Source organism: Nannobrachium achirus (genome assembly GCF_963921795.1).
Source record: "Nannobrachium achirus genome assembly, chromosome: 6".
NCBI lineage: Eukaryota > Metazoa > Chordata > Actinopteri > Myctophiformes > Myctophidae > Nannobrachium > Nannobrachium achirus.
In genome coordinates, this window is record NC_137815.1 from 37915943 (window position 1) to 37935682 (window position 19740).

At 43.2% G+C, this 19740-nt stretch overlaps 1 protein-coding gene across 1 annotated transcript; it reads right to left on the minus strand.

Annotated features, from left to right (window-relative positions):
• Positions 1-4295: 4295 nt before the first annotated feature.
• On the minus strand, positions 4296-19510 carry LOC308287632 (ephrin type-A receptor 2-like; the record flags this gene model as incomplete). The annotated part of the gene is made up of 17 exons (XM_080728864.1): positions 4296-4404; positions 5415-5570; positions 5981-6174; positions 6499-6648; positions 7341-7550; positions 7735-7796; positions 7948-8136; positions 8549-8674; positions 8784-8836; positions 9099-9201; positions 9647-9824; positions 10177-10304; positions 10567-10896; positions 11045-11200; positions 15668-16307; positions 18094-18161; positions 19435-19510. The coding sequence occupies 17 exons, from the start codon at positions 19508-19510 to the stop codon at positions 4296-4298; spliced, it is 2928 nt and encodes a 975-aa protein (XP_080584990.1).
• Positions 19511-19740: the final 230 nt, after the last annotated feature.

Below are 19740 nucleotides of genomic sequence, written 5' to 3' on the forward strand. Positions count from 1 at the left end.
CTGCTGCTGTTAGGTGATAATCACACACTGATTACGCTACTTGTAGCTTCACAGCTCCACCACGCGACGGCGTCGCTTGCCGACATGAACAGATCAAGTCCAGGCGCCGTTCACCGTTGTAGACTTACTACAAGTTTAGTCTGACTCTGAGGAAGAGTTTACCGTGACCATTTCATAAGGTAGCCCTAAATGCATTAATTATAGTTGATTATTACCAGCTAGAGCTTATTTTAAGAACAGGCTGGTAGCTCATGAAACTACGAGATCCAAATGCCTAGGTGGAAACTATCTGCTGACGCGAGGTTACGAAACAAAACACTTAACTCTTAATCTGAGTTTTTTACGCCACTAAAATACCCGCAAAGCTCAGTAAACTAAACCAGCATCCCCTTGACAACCAACAACTAGCTTCAAGCGTCACTTCCGTATGTTCAGGTTGTTGCATGCTGTCGTTGTAGCGCCAGTGAGCCGCTAGAGGCCGCTAAACACCGGCTGTTCACAGTTGTTCACAGTGGGAAGCTTGGTAATGGAATGGTAAGTGAAATGTAGGGTTTCATTAGAAATGCTTAACCTTTTATATGCACTTGGCCACGGATCCTCCTTTTGATGATTTGTACTTTTATTTCTGGCACCCCAGTCTAATAAAATCTTAATTGACTTGTCTGCATGCATGTCATTTTGTCAAGAATTCCTTTACTGTATGTAGCTACTAAGATAGAGACAGTGAAACTTTCATTAAAATACAATAACACTTGTAGATTCTCTGGTTGTCCCCTGGGACCCCACATTGAGAACCACACTGGCTTAAGAAATGGGCGTCAAATAAATAACAAAGACACATCTTAATTTGTCTTTTTCTTCTTTATTGAAACATCTCCATGCAGAGAGAGATCACTATGATAACCTGCGAGCTTCTACTTTCAGCACTCCACTGCTCTCCAAGCATGATGTCACCGACATGGGATCCACAGCCACTGGAAACTTGCATTTATGGGCAAATTTATTTATGATTGAGCCATCAACTCCCACCTGTTAAGGACAAATGTTTATAAATGATAGAAATACAGAGCAAGTTAAAGCCAACCTGGGGAATGTACAGATATGTATTAATGTAGAGATGATTTTTTTTTCTTCTTTTTTTTTGTTTTGTTTAGTTGTTCTTTTCCAACATTTAATAAATATGCCTATATATATTTCAAAATATGTTTTAATAAAGTTTTTATAGATTTGAAACAAATAAAAAAAACACATCTAAGAAATTCATATATGTAAGAAAATAACAATTAAGAAGTTTTCACTTTTTTGGGTCACGGGGCAAATGTCTAAATTCTCTTTTGGGTCAAGGGCTGCCCCAGTGATAGCAGATCTATAAATTCACAACGTGTCGCACTGTTGTCTGTTACACCCTTTAGTTTAGTGTAACACAGTGTTTCTCATGAGTCCATGAGGCGTCTAAGAGGGCCCCCTTGGCAAAATGTGTTACAGCACAAAAATCACTTTAACCCCATATACTGTACATCAGCTATTGAAAGTAGCAGTACAAGTCTACAGTAATATTTTTTAAACATTTTAACAACACAATTCTCATATGGGGTCCCTGACACAAAATATTTTCAGATTGGGGTCAGCGGACAAAAACATATTAATTTGGGAATCCCTGACATGGAAAGGTTTGAGAACCACTGCTGTAACAAACAAAACAGACTAACAGATCATACACATGACAGCTGTGTGACTATCTGACCACTACTGTACTCACCTTCTCTGCATTGACCTCTATCAGGTTATTGGAAGATGTGATGATGACATCCTCTGGAGAGAATTCACTCACATCGACTGAGAACTGGAAGAGGTCTCCTACGGTCTCGATCTTCCCCGTGGGATATAAATGACCTGAAACATTTTTGTTTCAAAAAAATAAGTATATAGTTTGTTAGACAAACTATATTAGTCAGCTTCCCTTTGTTTCTCTACACAACTGACCTGGAAATTTGTGTTCTCTAGCACTTTGCCAACGTTGTGGTCCAACATCTTCAGTGGGGAGACCTTTCTCCATACTGTCCTAAATACAAATACCTACACAGCAATAGGTGTCGATATCTATACCGTAATTTATTATTTGATTCAATAAAGGATTCCTGTTTTTAACCCCCAGTATTCACTCCACTCTTCCTCTTCCAACTGTCGTCATGCACTGGTCTTTTATACTGGATGCATAAAAACTTTAGTGTGTGTGTGTGAGAAGGTGTGGCAATATCTGTATGATGAGGTGCATGCTAAAACTATCATAGCTGTGTGCCTCTCTGAACTTAGGTTTTTTAAATCAGTGGTTCTCAAAGTGGGGTCTGGGGAGGGTCTCGAGGGCGTCCCCAAACAACCAAATGGACACCCACAGATCTGTAACTCCGAGAGTGTACAAATGGAACTATATATTTTGTGCCAGGGACCACCATAAGATTCCATACTTAGAGAACCTAGTGTCTAATGGCATCACATAGAAAACTTTAATTACAGATATGACTACATGTTTTACGGCTATGGCCGTAAAAACACACTCGGAGTTACAGACTGGCAAGGGTCCGTTTGGTTTGGTTCAATAATTTTACCTGAGGACCCCTGGACCCCCTCCCCCAGGACCCCACTGTGTAGAGCACCCAAAAATAGCTTGTAGATCTGCTGTTTTCTGGGAATGTGGATTGTGGAGGGGGAATGTAGCGTGCTCTGGTGAGTCAGATATAATGACGCACAGTCGCATGGAGGTGGGACATTACATCTGACCAATGGAACAGTCACCCAGGTTGGTCAACTCCAGCTGGGCAGCAGATGTCACGGAAAGACCCATTATCTGTCATTATTTATGAAGGAGCATAAATGACACAGAAGACAGCATGCTAGTTGACCATTGACAGAGGTGGACAAAGTACAGTGGTGTAAAAAGTACTCCAATCTTTTACTTAAGTAAAGGTATCAATATTGCAATATAGAAATACTCTGTTACACAAGTGCAAGTTCAGAATTCAAAATGTACATGAGTAAAAGTATGAAAGTGTTGGCCTCAGAATGTACTTAAAGTACCAAAAGTAAAAGTATGAAATGTTTGAAAATAGCATATCTACAAGCTCACAACGCGTTGCGATGCGAATTACAAAGTACATTTTAAGACGTTTTCGGAAATGTTCTGAAATTCTCAAAAATAGTGCTATTTTCACTATATTTGAAATAGGGTTTAAGTGGTTAATTCATAATAGTTTAGTAATTTTGAGTGCCAAGAGTCCATTCCTAGTAGAAATGTAGTAGTTAAAAGTTAATTATTTATATTTAATAAAATGTAGTAGAGTGTAAGTCATCAGCTTGCAAAAACGAAATAAAAATACTCAAAAACTTTACTTAATAAGTAAAGTACTGTCCAACTCTGAACATTGAATACAAGGAAACAACTCGGTGATAAGGCAACACTGATTTTTTTTATTCAAAAATACAAAATAAAATACAACTCCTTGAAAACATGTGCCGGATCAGTGTTATTTCTCATTTAACAAAAAATGACATAAATACAAAATAAAAATAAATATTAAATAATAACAATAATGACAATGACAGGATGTGAGACAGGATGTAAAGTAAACAAGCCGTAACAAAAAAACAACCTCTGGAAAATGCATTAGCAGATGAGGTCACAACAGACAAAACTACCAAATATTAACGAGAGTATCTGATCCTTTGCCCTGAGCGTAAAAATTACAACCTTAAAAGTGACTTTAATTTTTATCAAAATTGTGTACAAAATCCCACACATTTTAAGAGTTCCGGAAAACACAGGCGGAAAAAGTGAGTGCTTGAAGAAGTCGTCCATATTCCCGGAGGACCTTAAATATATTTTTCTTTTAAGACTTCCTGTTTCTGTCATAAATACAAAGCCAAGCAGCCTGACAGATTTTACACATACTTTTTCATTTTTAAGGCTTCTGTTTCCTGTGTTACAAGACCTCTTATGTTCAATAGTATAAAACTCTTATTTATTTTATTTTCTCTCTTTTTTTTTACAAACTAAATACAAATATCTCTCTGTGTCTGTTGTCATAAAGTACTTAATTCATTTCAGCGTAGGTTTGTTCTGAGTAAAGACTGGAGGGTCCTCTTCAGTTCAGTCATGCCACACTTTGCCAAATAAAGGCAGTATATAGTTCAGTTCAGTGGCAGTTTAAACCCCCCACTGGGTTCAGTCCTCTTGCTCGCTGAGTCAGTGAAATGGCATGGTCCAGTCAGTGCATTCTGGGCGGGTGGAATGCTTTAAGTCACACTGCAAACACACTGAGCGAGCCGCTCTCGTCTTTCAGACCCAGGATGCTGTAGGCTATTCTCTTCATGTGACCTGGCAACCGCACACCGACATTCCTGATGTCCCTGAGAAGAAGACAGAGTTCAACATTAACTGCTTGAACTGTAGCACTGCTAGCGTCCCCTCTTCTGTGCATGACATCATAGGCGAACATTCGGTGAAAGTAGCAGGTCGGCTATTTTCGTTGAAGAGATTTGGTGTGGTGGGAAAAAAGGAGGGGACAAGTTTAGAGCCCTGGTGGGGAAAAAGGAGGGGACAAGTTTAGAGCCTATAGGGTACCCCAGTCAACAAAGTATATATAGGGTTTAAGAGGTTAAGGGGGGGGGGGGGGGTGTAAGTGATACTTATGTGTTGAAATAAGTGTTAATAAGTGATAATAAATAGGTCTGTATTATAGTGTTCGTTTAGTAACAGGAGTCTTTCCGTCCCTCCAGTGGTTGAATAAACAGAAAGTACATTTTGATCTCAAGATACCAATTTAATCCAATCAGGAGACAGACATTGGAAGTGATGAAACAAATTGGCAGACAAATTGGAACAGTATACACACTATAAAAGTGATAGATGTTAAATTATCTTTCTGGGGTTCTCTCTACTGATTGGATAAAATTGGTATCCCTACCTGAAAATGTAAGGATTTGTATTTACTGAAGAGCTGGAGCAATGGGGAGACCCCTGCTACTGAACAAATACTCAGTAATGACTATTGGAATAGAGAGCTTAAACTTTTTAACAAACTTTTTTTTAAACATATACTATACATATTACTTACTTACACCCACTTTAAACCTGATACTGAACATGCACAATAGTCAAGACTCTTGGACTATATTTAGCCGAAGGAGACACGGCAATTGTGCTTGAGAAGGAAGGGCAGTGGAGAATGATAAGAATGACTTGGGCCTGAGGATAAGGAGGAGTGATGTAATCCCGCAGAAACACCGGATAACAAATGTTTAGCTGAGATTTCAATGCCCTCTCTGTCTTTTCCAAAGAGACTGGCAGTGAGCCAAATGAGTTAGGGCTGTGCGGTGCAGTGGTGGCATCTGTGCCCGGACATGTGTGGTGGACTTACTCATGCCTCATGGCCAGCACCTGCTCCATGGTCGTGATTCCTGCCCGGGCGAAGCTCTCTGTGTACTGGCTCATCTTGATGGACTCCAGCCACTCCGGCACCGACCGGAACATGGTGCCGTCGCAGCCGCTGGTGCTCGGCAAGCGGATGGAGACGCTGTGGGGGGACAGCAGATGTTCGGATTGGTCATTATTTACATTCACACAATTCTTCTCAAAGTGGGTTCCTTGAGGGGGTCCCTATAGCATACATTAGAAAATGACAAATCTACAGGGTTGTAGATGTGCTATTTTCTAAAAATCGAGAAGTGAAATTTACATATATATATTTAAAAAAAAATATATATATATATATATATATATATATATTTTTTTTTTTTCTTAAACAGCAGACATAAATCTTGAATCGCGGTCCCTGGCACAAAATATTTTCAGATGTGTGTCCGGCTGTCCCCAGCCTAATACGTTAATTTGGGGGTCCTTGACATGAAAAGGTTTGAGAGCCGCTGACAAATTGTCATAATTACGGTTTCAACAAAGGGCTTGTTTCCTTTCCGTTCGACATACCGTGGATCAAAGTCTGCGATGGTTTTCAAAGACTCTGGGCTTTGCAGCAGTTTGTCCAGAATGTTGACGATGTCTGGGAAGCGTGGTCGCTTGGAGCGGTCGTGCAGCCAGCACTGGAGCATCAGCTGGTAGAGAGCAGACGGACAGTCCATCGGAGCTGGAAGCCTGAAGGCCTCGTTGATGGCCTTCATTACCTGAGAAAGAGAACAACGGCATGGATGGTTGGTTGAAGGTTTGCTTCCAGACATGTTTATGTAATGACACTAGCGCTGAACAGGTTTAAACAGGTAAAAAACTATGAAAGAGCTATTTAAGACTGTGTTGACATGAAATGTTTTATTGGAGGACGATGATGGGAACTGGAGTGAATATAACACCCATGGCAATTCTCAAACTCTAGACGCCAACCAGGAGAAATGGCATATTGGAGGCCTTTCTGTTGATCTAAGCTTAAAGTCAACACAGTTTTTTTGTCTTGCCAGATGAGGAGTTCTAGGGGTTTGACAGGTGAAACATACCTCATGGTTACTCATATCCCAGTAGGGCCGTTCGCCAAAGGCCATGACCTCCCACATGACAATGCCGAAGCTCCACACATCACTGGCCGAGGTGAATTTTCTGTACGCTATAGCCTCCGGGGCAGTCCAGCGAATTGGGATTTTCCCTCCCTGACAAAGTAGAAACAAAAACAAATCATATTTAATGGGGGAAAGGGAGTGGAAATACAAGGCGCTGAAAGAGCAACAGTTTTAAATTGGACGCTTGAGAGTGATCTTGCCTTTAACAGTCTGCAATTTTCCAGTGGAATATAACCCAAGGGTTGATTTAAAAGACCCATTCCAGTCTAATTTAGGCGTCTTGCTAATTTGGATTTCTTGCCATTAGTAGAGATTGCCCCTGTCTTTAGGTAGCTCTCAGTCTACATATTTAAACGTAATTCACTGCCATTCATGTTGAACCGGTGTGTAAGATTTTACAGATGCTAGGTATAGGTAGTTCACCCTTTTGAAAATCTCTGTTCTGTTTATTTTGTTCTAAAATTACTGTATTACTTTAGTACAGGTCGTTCAAATTTTTCTCACTGACTATGTCAATACACCTGGCAAAATGATGTGCTGCATTTCAAACTAACATTTTAGTTTGAAGAGGTACAGTGACTAATACTACTAACGTTGACACAATATTTCATGTACTTTTTGTAATATTTAGAGTAGGCAAAATCTAACTATTCAAACACATTTTCTAAAAAATAAAGCAATTTGTTCAAGGTTTGTTTAAATTATATGGCTGATGCTGACGATGTACAATGAACGCCGTAAATGCCTCTTTTATGGTTCTGACAAGTGGCTGTGAGACTTACCCTGGTGGTGTAGGTGCCCTCTGGCTCATCCTCAAGGACGCGTGACAGTCCAAAGTCAGACACTTTGCACTCCAGGCTGCCGTTGACCAGGACGTTACGCGCAGCCAGATCACGGTGGACGTAGTTCATATCTGAGAGGTACTTCATACCAGCAGCTATTCCACGCAGCATGCCCACTAGCTGATAGGATGGAATCTCCCCGTCATGATCCTAGAGGAAATAAACATAAGTGTCTCGAATTTAGTTTTTTTAGTTAAGCTTATGTTGTTGCAAAAACAAAACGCTATCACAATATCTATGAACAATAAACCCAGTCATAACACGGAAACAGCGTCGGAGACTAATGAAGACCTACAATCCAACAATCCAACCTTAAGAAAACAAGTGCACTTACCCGTAGATATATGTCCAGAGCTCCGTTTTCCATGTACTCTGTCACAATCATGGCATGCTTGACTGTAAAAACAAAAACAAATAAACCATAAGTGAGTGAGTGAAAGAGTGGTCATTTTAATACATTTTAATAACAGATGAAGCAGTAAAAAAAGCAGCCAAAAAAATATAAAAATAGGACACTGATGTCTGTAGTGTTTCATTAACGACTTACATTTGGTGACGACTCCCTCTAGGCGGATGATGTTGGGGTGCGAGAACTGACCCATAATGCTCGCCTCGCTCAAAAAGTCCTGCCTCTGTTTCTCTGTGTAGCCGGCCTTCAGTGTTTTGATAGCTACGGCCGTCTCTCCTTTTCGCCCCGGAGCCTTCATCACCCCCTTGAACACCTCGCCAAACTCTCCTGTGGGGGCAGCCAGAAAGCAGAGGAAAATTAGAAACAATACCAGGATATCATATCATATCAATATCAATCTAAAGCAAGCACACGCTTAAACCACTTAAGCTTACTGCCGAAATGTGGAAACAGCCGATCTAAAAACTCACAATGTGACACATTGTGAGCTTGTCCCTATTTTCGTTTTCTTTGGGGGGGGGGGGGGGGGACACTTTTGACACTTATGGGCGGTTCAGACTACACAAATTCAGCATGATTTTAGGTGAGCATCATGAAATGATTTCATGGTGATCATCGTGAAAGACAAAAAAGGTGTGTAGTCTGATCCCGGCTTTACTGTCTGACGCCGTTAACGACATGCCCCAAAGGGCACACGCCATGTTGAAAGTGGTTTACGAAACATTTATTTCAGTCATACCTGCACCGATGACTTTTTGTTTGGTTATGGCACCGGGAGGAATCTCTGTGGCAAATTTAAGGATGGCAATGTTGGGATCCTCGTACATGTGTGGGTCGACATAAGTCTTGAGAGGCTTCAGTTGATCTAAGGAGGGAAGGTGATCAGAAAATTAGTCATGATATTAAGGCTGGTCTCAACAAGTTTTGAGTAAATACGTAATAGTTTGAGTCATATTCTCTACTGCGTTGTGTACCTGTGGAGAAGTAGGGATCTTCAGGCCCTCCTCTGCCATGCGAAATCAGTCTCCTGAAGAGGAAAACACATAATCACTATAGAGCCAAATAACACCAAGATTGTAATGGCAGGTCAGTCACTGCCCAAAGAACAGGGCTGTTTTCAGTGGCAGCACCGGCTATTACAGATAAACCCTCCATCAGACATCACAGCACAGCGTCCTTAATTTGATTACACTTGTGGCGTATAATCACAGAGTGGGCAGGTCTGCAGACTACGTTTATGGCAATCACATAAACCATAGAGGAGGGACACGAGGAGTGTTGTTACTAACCGTTTGCGCAGCAGCAGGAAAGCCACTACGACGACCAGCATGACTGCCCCTCCTACCACCGCCCCCATAACCACTATGGAATTGTTCCCGATTTGAGACTCCGCTGTAGAAAGAAAAAAGAAAAAGAGAAATGTCAGTATACCAAGAACATAGTACATGGACATAAAGTCAAATCCAAAGTTTTACACTTTTAAATACTTAAGCCCTATACTGTATACTCCATTGACCAGGGTCCCCCAGGGCCCTGTACTTGGTCCCCTCCTTTTACCTCTCTACACCGAGCCCTCTACACCAATCTCTTTGCCAAACATAGCTAATCTACAAGCTCATATAATGCGCCACAACACGCTGCGAGCTTGTAGATCTGCTATGTCCACCTAATGTTTGTCTATTTTCGCCAAATGTTCACCTACACAGTTTTATGACATGCCCAGAATGGGGACTCTAGGGTTAATGTGGTTAAACTAACACTCAGGATTCTTCTGTTTAGAACTGAAAATAGAATGAAAGACAAATGTTACGTCTTTTCTCTCTCTCTCTCTTCTTACCCATAGGTAAGGTCTGGAACTCATGCTCCAGGCTATAGCTCCCAGCGATGCCTTCAGCACTCAGCGCCTGGACCCTGAACATGTAGATGGTGTCGGGGTGGAGGTCATTAATCTGAACTGAACTTTTCTCCAGAACCAGAACGGTGTACGTGGTGACATCTCGCTCAGTGTTGTCGTCCTGAAACAAGAAACAAGGGCATGTTAACCACCTAAACCCTCCTATATACAGTACTTCTTTAACCGGAGTCAACCCAGGAGTCTATACCTGGTCCCCTCCTTTACCCCCCCCCCAAATACACCAAATCTCTCAGGCGAAAATAGATGATCTACGAGCTCACAGTTGTTGTGAGCTTGTAGATTGTCTATTTTCACAGAAGGTTCCCCTAGTATGCAATTCCCAGAATAGGGATTCGAGTGGGTTCAAGTGGATAAAATTGTGTGGATTTCATATTTTCTCTATTTTAGATCTTACTGTCAGTTGGGCGAAGGGGCAAGAGAGACCCGAGGAGGAAGAAGAAGAGGAGGATTACCTTTCTGCGGTACATTAACTCATAGCGGTGGCTGATGTGGGCAGGACTTCTGCGCGACAGCGCCCAAGATAGAGACAGACTAGTGGGGCTGCGCTCATCCAGGCGGATCAACGTCACTTTGGGCGCATCTGATGGTGGGTGGAGGAAGGAAGGCAAAATAATAGTTACTACCTAATAATAGCCCTTGGAAGATCATTTGGAAATGAGAGCCTATGGGATGCACAGGCTCTTCCTCCATCAAAGCCTTTCATGGTTAGTGTAATAAGCCCTTGAATTGTAGAACCCATGCTCTATTCACATTGCGAGAGATACTGTAAATAAAGGCTAATTTAAGGGTGTATGAGCCCTCATTATAGAATCACAGAACAAACTGTGCTCCAGTGTGCTAACCTGTATAGTGCAGAGCAGTGGTGATGGAGGCGGTGGGCTTCTGCGTGCTGTACTGGGACACGCCGCTCTGCGCCTCCACGGTGAAGGTGTAGTTGAGGTGAGAGTCCAGCTCGCTGGCGACGACCGTGGCGTCCCGCAGGCCGGACGCCTGCGGCTCAAAGCGGACCTTGTCACCGCAGGGGACGCAGGAGTCCTCGTCGCAGCGCTCACACAGCACACTGTAGGTGAGGTCACTGCGACCCCCTGTCACCAGCGGAGGGCTCCAGGACAGCTGCAGTCTGCCCTCAGCTAGGGTGGCGGAGGACAGGTCACGAGGGGCACTTGGTGGCGCTTTAGAGAGGAAGCGGAGACCACAGCTGTTAGTGGACGACTGCATGGGGAATCTTGTAAAAGTCACTAATGAGGTGACGGCTTTGGTTGATTAGGCTTGACTTATGGGCTGTCGAGGTAAATGAAGCTGTGTGAACGTGTTTCTTACCAGAACAGGCCGACGTAGGGCGGTCCGAGGCGGAGCGGTAGAATCCCTCCTTGCAGGGACAACTGACAGCGCTGGCTGCCGAGGCCTCCGTGTTGTCGGGACAAACTTGACACGACCCGCTCGATGTGGACGACTTGAAGTAGCCCGGTTTGCAAGCTGTGTGAAAGAGACAAGTACACAGGTTTGTTAGTTGAAGCGTGACATGTCAGGACATGCGGCGCACATACACACACCGCAGGAAGGAATGACTCATTCATCTGTGAAGAATTCAACTATATCTCAAATATCAGTCCTCTGGGCTTGGCAGGAAACATTTGTTGTGGGAAGTCTATAATCACAGAAGCTTTGTATCAATGGAAATGATATGGGATTTCCCTGGCGATTCGCCTCCACTTGTCCTCTTTGCCTGGAGGTCCTGTTCTCCAGTCCCGCCGATCGTGTTAACCGGATGACTTTGAAACAGTAAATCTATCAGGCAATCAGTGCCCTTCCATCCTTAACTCTCAGATGAAATACCCTGGCTTAAAATGTGTTTTCGCAAAAGGAAATAGCACCTTGGACACTGGAGCGGAGGTATTTCAATTGGCTGTTTCGGAAACAGAAACAAACGTTCCATTCCAGGGCGAGGAAGGTTAATGAACGTGTGGATTAGACAGAGACCAGGATGCAAAAACCACAAGTCTGTCTGGGGCTGTGCTTCCTTCTATTCTTCCTTCCTCCCATTCCGCCCACCAGTGGCGTGAATGACAACATGTGAGGACGAAGAGTTATAACAGTAAGAACCAGGAAGAGGACTCTGATGTTTGCTGGCTGGGATGATGGAGCACAGATGCACTTTAATATTTTCTCAGACGGAGCAACGTTGTCTTGAAAAAACATAGAACAATACGTCATCTTGAAAGATCTAGTCTCGCCTTCCATCTTAACGTCTCCCCGGGGGAGCGGTCTTTCATCTGGCCCCTGTGTGCTGGTGGCTGACTGTCCAACAGAGCTCCGCTAGGTGGTCGGTTACTTAACCACCATGGCAGAGGGACCTTTGCACCCCGGCCTATCTCCACACAATAGAGGGGAGGAGGGAGCAGGTTTGAGTTGGACTAGGATAGAGATGAATTGGCATAGAGGTACGTATGGGGGATGGGTAGAGGTCTGAAAGCGCCAACAGAAGTTCTCCCTGGGGAGTCACTTGCGGAGTGTGGGGGTGTATAGGGTCCTTTCGCATAAGAAAAGGGGGCCAGGCTATTTCATCTTGAGCTGAAGCAGCAGGACCTCTGTCACGTACCATAGAACCCCCGTCCCCATTCATCTATTGTTTCTGGGATTGGTGCCATAATATGTTGAATTAATCATTACAGCAAGCTAACTGCGGCATGTGTGTAGTGTGACGGCCCCAAGCTCTATTGATGTTTTTGTAATATAACTTTAAATATAATCAGTTCTTACAATCAGACAACTTGGGAAAAGTTTTGAATTAGTAATGATATTGTAATTGTATGTGATAGTTACTTTTAGTTGATGTACTGTGATAAAAGGTGTAAAAAAAAAAAAAAAGAAGAAAACTAAAACTTTGGAAATGTTTGGCCTGCAATGACATGACCAAAATCCTGAATAGGATGGGATGTGGTCAAATTACGGTAATATTTTTCAATTCAATTTATATCTAACGATATTTTTGCCAATATACAAATCTTTGTGAACTGAAACCTCTACAAATCAGAGGTTTCTGGAACAAATTCACAGAGTCTAAATCTTTGCACTCACATTTTGGGAATGTTGGCGGAAATAGTTTAATCGTCCCATGCCCCCTTTGAATTTGAAAGCCATGTGAATAGGACTTCTGTTCCACACTAGTGCATCTGTTAATTGAATCTGTTTTTTTGCTCTTTGTCTTCCCGCATTGTGCTAATGAGTGAGAACATGGATTAGGCAGCTCATTGCGTGTGTTTAACGACCGGATGAGAGAGCAAAGAGAAGTAAAGCGGGGCATGTCATTGGCTAACAGCTGTCCTGTTGGACTACTAATCCTCTTGACTAAATTACACTCCTCACCTAACTAAGCAGCCACGAAACTAACCACCCTCATGCGCCAACTGTCGACTCACTCCACACCCTCTGCACTCCAACCAAGAGCAACCTGCTTATTTGTGTCAGTCAGCGTTCCTCTTCAAATTCTTGTTCCCACAACATTTGGGTGCCAATTGGTTGGTGAAATCCATATCGAGACCAAGAGACTATATGTAGCAGACTACTTGCACTGGTGCACGTGTGATAAAACAAAACCCTGAATAACTCAAAACAACCGATAAAAGGCAGCTTCCTTCTTTTATAGAGTTGGAAAGAAATCTGATAAGAGGCCACGGAAAGTGCAGTGAAATAATAATGTTTTTACTTTAGTGGACAAAACATGTTTCCTGTATCCTCATAATAAGGTCATCCTCCAGACTAAGTTTTTCCTGACATGAATGTTTCCTCGTTTCCTATGTACAGCACGCTGGGAGCTTCCGTTTCAGGTGCATAGTTCGGGGTTTGCCCGTGGTCAGGAACTGGCCTGGAAACATTCCTGAGCTCTGCCTTCCTTCCCTGCCGCCCTGACTCCTCTCCGGGCCCTTTGAAGTCGTTCTCCTGCGGTGGAGAATCACTCCAGCAATCTTAAGACACAATATTCACTCTTTGAAGTGTGTTATTATCCGTGAGTGGTGCGGTGACTGTCCACCTGATCCGCTCACTTCATAGGAAAGGATTCCACGAACTTGAACAACCCAGCCATTCAAAGGTGACTTGGGCCGTCAAGGGACCCTACAGTCATAAACCACAAGCTTGACTCAGTCTAACCTAGGCGTGTCACGACCATCCCTGTAATCTGAGGTTTCCGTAGCCGTAGCAACTGACACACACACACAAATACTTTGTGCCGTGGGGAAGACACACCGGTCAGGTACACTTCCTCCCTCCTGGCGCTTATTTCACACCACTCCTTCCCCTCAGTCAATCAGTGCTGTAGGTGACGTGAGGGCGAAAGAATTCCTTTGAGAAATCCCCACGGCTCACTGAGCACTTTGCCCTTCTCTTCCTCCCCTCCAGTGGTGTAGAGTAACAAAGTACATTTAATAGTACTAAGTACATTTACTCAAGTACTGTTTTCAATCTCCACTACAACTCAAATATTGAACTTTTTTACTCCACTAGAATTATTTGACAGCTAGTTACTTTGCAGATTTAGATTATTAATACAAAACATGCAGTACATTAACCACTTAAGCGCTGTTTTGTACTTCAGCTATTCAAACGCAGATCTACAAGCTCACGACGCAAATCGCTTCGCGCCACCTTGTGAACTCGGGTATTTTTGAAAAAGTTTGACAATTTTAAAGTTATCGTGGTATATTTTGATGCCAATATGTTTGTACTTTTACTCAAGTAATATTTTGAATACAACAGGTCTTTTACTTTACTTTTAATTTTATTGAGTACTTCTTCCGTCACTGCCTCCTTTCCTAGTCTGTCTTTACCCTCCCTCCACTCCCACACTTCCTCCAGATAGCTCTGCACACCACCACACCCCGGAATGCCAGAGACAGGCCAACTTCCACACAAACAATGAGAGCAAATATGAATACCGTCCTTTACAGTACACAGTCCCTGCTGTGTTTTGTAAAGTCACACACACTTCCACACTCTCATAAAGGTCTCACTTGAGGGCAACACATGCTTGTGAAATGGTTGAGCAAGCGAGGGGACCCAAGAATGAGCACAGAGGGTGATCATTCTCGGGTCCCCTCGCTTGCTCCCATGTGTTTTGCCCGTACTTAATTTATTTGTTAGACCTGGGGCCGTTTCTGAAAATTCCATTTCAAAAATGTTCAAAAATAGCAGGTGTACAAGTCACTTCATGCAGCGCTGCGAGCTGGTAACCTGGTCAACGGTGTATATAGAGTTTAGACAAAATAAAAAAAAGCTTCTTAATTATTGGTGGTTAAAGTAATCAGATAGTTAACATTTGCATCCTTGTATCCCCAGATATGTGTCCCTCATATACTGTACATCTTTCCCTATCACCCCCCCAAGCTATTTTCCTCAGCCATAAAACAGTGTCCCTCCCAATGTCCCTACCCCACCTCATTCCTGAGTGCGCACTGCGAAATCCCAACTGTTAATTTAACTCGAAGAGTATGAAAGCGGTTCCTTACAGGAGCTGCTTTTACACTCTCTCAAGAGTTTCGCAGTGCAGAGAGACAAACAATGGAAAGAATGTATTGGCCAATAGGTAAGAAGATGATTCATTAGGAGTACATTACACCATTTCAAAATGCATCCCTCTGCCAGGACTGCCTGCTTCCATAGTGACCAAATCAAAACAAAAAGTTTTAAACCCCTCCCCTCATTTATACCTTTCTCTTTAATTACACAACAAATACGCTGCCTTGGTTTTTGTGCGACGTGTTTGAAAGGATCTCCAAACAAGCTAACTGCAATTAACATTCCTGTGCGCTCATTTCTATAAACCCAGCCAGAGTGGTGGTTATGTGTTATGCTTTCATAAATACCACTAGCAACTCTTAAAATACCAGCGTGCACAAACTCAGCCATTACATACTTCAAAGTTCTGACGCTGCTGCTGCTGCTTACCTTGGCAGGAGTCACCCGTGGATTCATAGCCGGCGCGGCACTGGCACTGGCCCACTGGAACCACCCACTCCCCGTCGGCTGTGCAGTAGATGCGCGGGGTGGCCTGGCTAACGGCGTTCTCCACGCACAAGCCTTCCACTTCCTTCAGGGCATCGGCCACCGTCTCCGGGAAGGTTGCCAGGCTCTGCACTGTGGACGGGCAGGTCTTGTAGTACACTCTGACGCCGAGCAGTGCCACACAGGCGCCCATGTCCTGGAATGCCAGATAGAACCCCTTTAGCGACAGGGGCCCCACGGTCCTCGTCTCCACGTTGATCTTGAGCGCGCCTCTGCCCCTGGTGATTTCGTCGGGGGCTATGGTGGCCACTTTGCGGAACTGGCCCTTGCGGAAGTTGGTGCCCACGTCCGCGTCGGCCTCCGAGATGAACAGGTTGAAGGTCTCTTTGCAGGCCAGCGAGGCGCCGTCAAAGGTGTTGCAGTCTCGCACGACAAACCGGAGCTCCACGGAAGCCCGCACTGTCCCCGGGCGTCGCTGTATGAACGTTGTACGCAGCCAGTTGTCCTGGTCAGTGGCGTCTATGTTACATACACTGTAGGTGTAGAAAAGTGAGCCGTTGACCACCGTCTGGACTATCTCCCACTGCAGGACAGACAGAGAGAGAAAGGAGGGGGGTTTCGTTAAGGGGGCAAGGGTCACGGTACAAAGTCATGATAATGAAAGACAAAAACCCAGGGTCTTTTTCCTGAGACTTAAGTGTAGGGTTGAGAGGTTTTGTTCTCAGCCCAACAAGTGGTTTTTATTGATGAGACAACTCTTTTTTTCATGCTGAGTGAGAGAGCCATAAACAGCAGAAGCTCGGCTGCTACCATTTTTCCGCACATTAACAGGGGAGTTGGCCTGGACGTGTGCAGCACTCGCAACGTGTGTGGCTTTCCCCTGACTGACGCGGGTGCATGTGTGCGAGACAGACATAACCAAAGAAAATAAATACCACGGTGGAATACCGACTGACATTAAATGCCACTTAAATGAGCTTTACGAGCTTAGAGCAGAGGCATGGTGGCGATATTGGCAGCAATTAAGTCTTTTTATGAGAAGGAAGTGATGACGAGTAGAAAGACTAAAGGCTTCCATTAACCATTACCAATTCATCTAACACCTCAGTTGGGATGAATGAAAAAGTTAGTTTCAGGGATTGAAACAAAGAACAGATTTACTTTACTGAACCTGGTACGTTTAGTTCAAACATATGATTTTTTGGGGAAAAGTAGTGGACTACTAGTGGACTACTTGTATAGTATAATGTTAAAATATGAAACGTTATGCAGTATGTCATGTTGCGATCTTGTAGATCTACTGTTTTTGCTATTTCTTTTGAAAACTAATGAAAACATTTTTAAAATGTTAAAAAGTGATGCCAGGTTGAAACTTAAGTGGTTAGAAATCGGGACACATCGGGCTGCAAAATTGCTAATACCAATGTCGTCAGAAAAGTCAAATAATTACCGATATCAAATATCAGCCTGGCCCTAATTCAAATCCACATGCGGTCTCCCCATAATGTATACAGTCAGTGTATGATGATCTCTAGTCTAGCCGATACAAGTTTGGAGATACTTTGCAAGTTTGGGAAGTTGGAAATGAAAACAGCAAACATCACATAAGAGCAGAGGAAATCCTATCCAATACAATAAGAGCTGCTGGATGTGTAAAACCAACAGCCACACACTCTTCCAGAGCTCAGCCTGGGCTCTGGAACTGGCCACTGGCCACGTCCTGTTGCTTTTTTTAGACGGAAAGCCACAGAACTATAGATAGAGGGATACTTCTCTCTCCCACACACAACCAGTCTTCCCTTTCTTTCTCTTTTCCTCATGTCTTGTGTCCTACCACAACAGTCCGGATCGTCTCACTCTTATAGATATACGTTCTTAGCAGGAGGGGGGGATTGTTCGGGTTTTGTGGCTTTGGGCTGGAATGATAACAACCTGTTGGGTGTTTGTGAAAATGCACTCCTGTATACGATACAGTGTGATGTAGCTTGAACGTTGACATTTCAATGGCATTCAGTTTAAAACCACTTTTAACCCTGGCGTCCCTATTTTGGGGGCGAAAACTTTCAAACATGTTCTACATGCCTTCAAAAATAGCAGATCTACAAGCCTGGAGTTGTATATCTCCTATTTTCTTTTCTTTCTTTCTTTCTTACACGTTTGAAAATAGTGCTTAATGAGAGGGCTGCCCTATAACACAAGAGTTGATGACAAATCCTGACTCAGCTGACAATTACCGTTCCATCCTTCCCAGAATGGAATGCAAAAACGAAACCGTTGCGCTGGCTGCCATAAGACACGAAGACAAAGACGGAAGGACTGTGAAATTCTAGTGGCTTTTTAAAAATGTGTGCTGAGGAATAAATACTGACCCCGTCCTCATATGGCGAGGTCAGCCACCCCAACTCTCCTCCGGAAGCTTTCATGTCCAGCAGTACTTCTATAGGAGGGAAAGAAAAATAATGTAAGAAAATGGAACAACATAATTATCTACCAGAATATAGGCCTTCAGGAGTGATTCTCAAAGTGAGGTACGGGGAACCCCAGGGGTCCTTGAAGGGGTTCCAGGGGGTCACCAACAACACAAGGACCTGTTTAACCACCTGTAACTAAACTTGCTAAACTTGTCACAAGTTGCAGAGAAATTGTGATATTGATCTACAATCTCACTGCAACACACTGTGATCTTGTAGATGTGCTTTTGAAACATTTCACATATCTTGAAAAAACACAGATCTAAACACTTTGGGGGACCCTGGCACAAAATCTTTTCAGATGGGGGTCTGCGATTAAATACATATCAATTTGGGGGTCCTTGACGCATGGAAATGTATGATTAGACACTGGTGTACAGAATATCATTTACTTTTAGTTCACAAAGAAAGATAGGGCATGAAAAAACAGTTACACACCATAGGTCTATAATTATCCAGTCGATTGTAAAGGCCTGTATAACGTGTGGGGTAACACTATAGAACTCTATAAGTCTATTCAAACAATAAATGACCATGGTTTTATTGCAGGAGGCAATACAATAAAAACGGGGATATCGTCTTTCTCCGGTGCCAACAACTTTTATGGGGGACACATGCTTTGCCTTGACATTTTAATCAAGCATGTCAGTCTGATTCAACGTTTTCATTGACCGTGTCCGGCTCCGGCCTGACTAATAACGGTTGAGAAATGCGGGGGCAGTTTAATTGTAGGACGGACGAAAGTGCATGAAACCTTTGTTCCACATCATATAAACTTGAAACGTAAACGTTTGTCAAGGTTTTGTCATCACATTGGCATTCTCACTCCTTCAGCACCTCACCCCGAGGCGTGTGAAGCAACACACCGGCAGGGACTCAAATCCCGGCACTAAATTGCTTTAAAAACAGCCAAAGATCCGTCCAAAAGTAAATTATACGGCTAGTTATAACGAAACACAAACATCCTTATACAATCGTTTCTATTTTGAATTAAGAAAACGTTTCAATTTAGTAGGATTGGAGTCATGATAAATAGCCTATACACAAATAAGTTCAAGATTACAATTAACTTGACTCACTTTTTAGCCTTAAAAACAAGTAAACTATAATCTAAATCACTTTAACAGTCTACATATTATAGCCTATAATATATAATCATCATGAAAAGAATGCGATGAAGTGTAGCCTACAATTCCCAGCAAAATAAAACAACATTAATAGGCTATAAAAATCACTTACGTTCTTTTGACTGGAAGCTGAGGGAGACGTGAGTAATAAATAAAAACAGGAATAAGTTGACACGAAGGAAATCCATGGTTTGTTCTTGAACGTTTAAAAAATCATCTATATTAGTAGAGGTAGTAGATCCGTTTAGCTCCGCGTGCGCTTATCCCAATGTCCCGCACCCAACTTCTTGTACTGACTGACTGTAGCGGGTCTGGGACGCACAGGACGCACCAGTGAAAGACCATTGAGAAACAGGTGGCGCACCACTCGCTCCGCCCCCAGAGCCTTTGGAATGCAATGATGTGCAAGTAGTGGGGG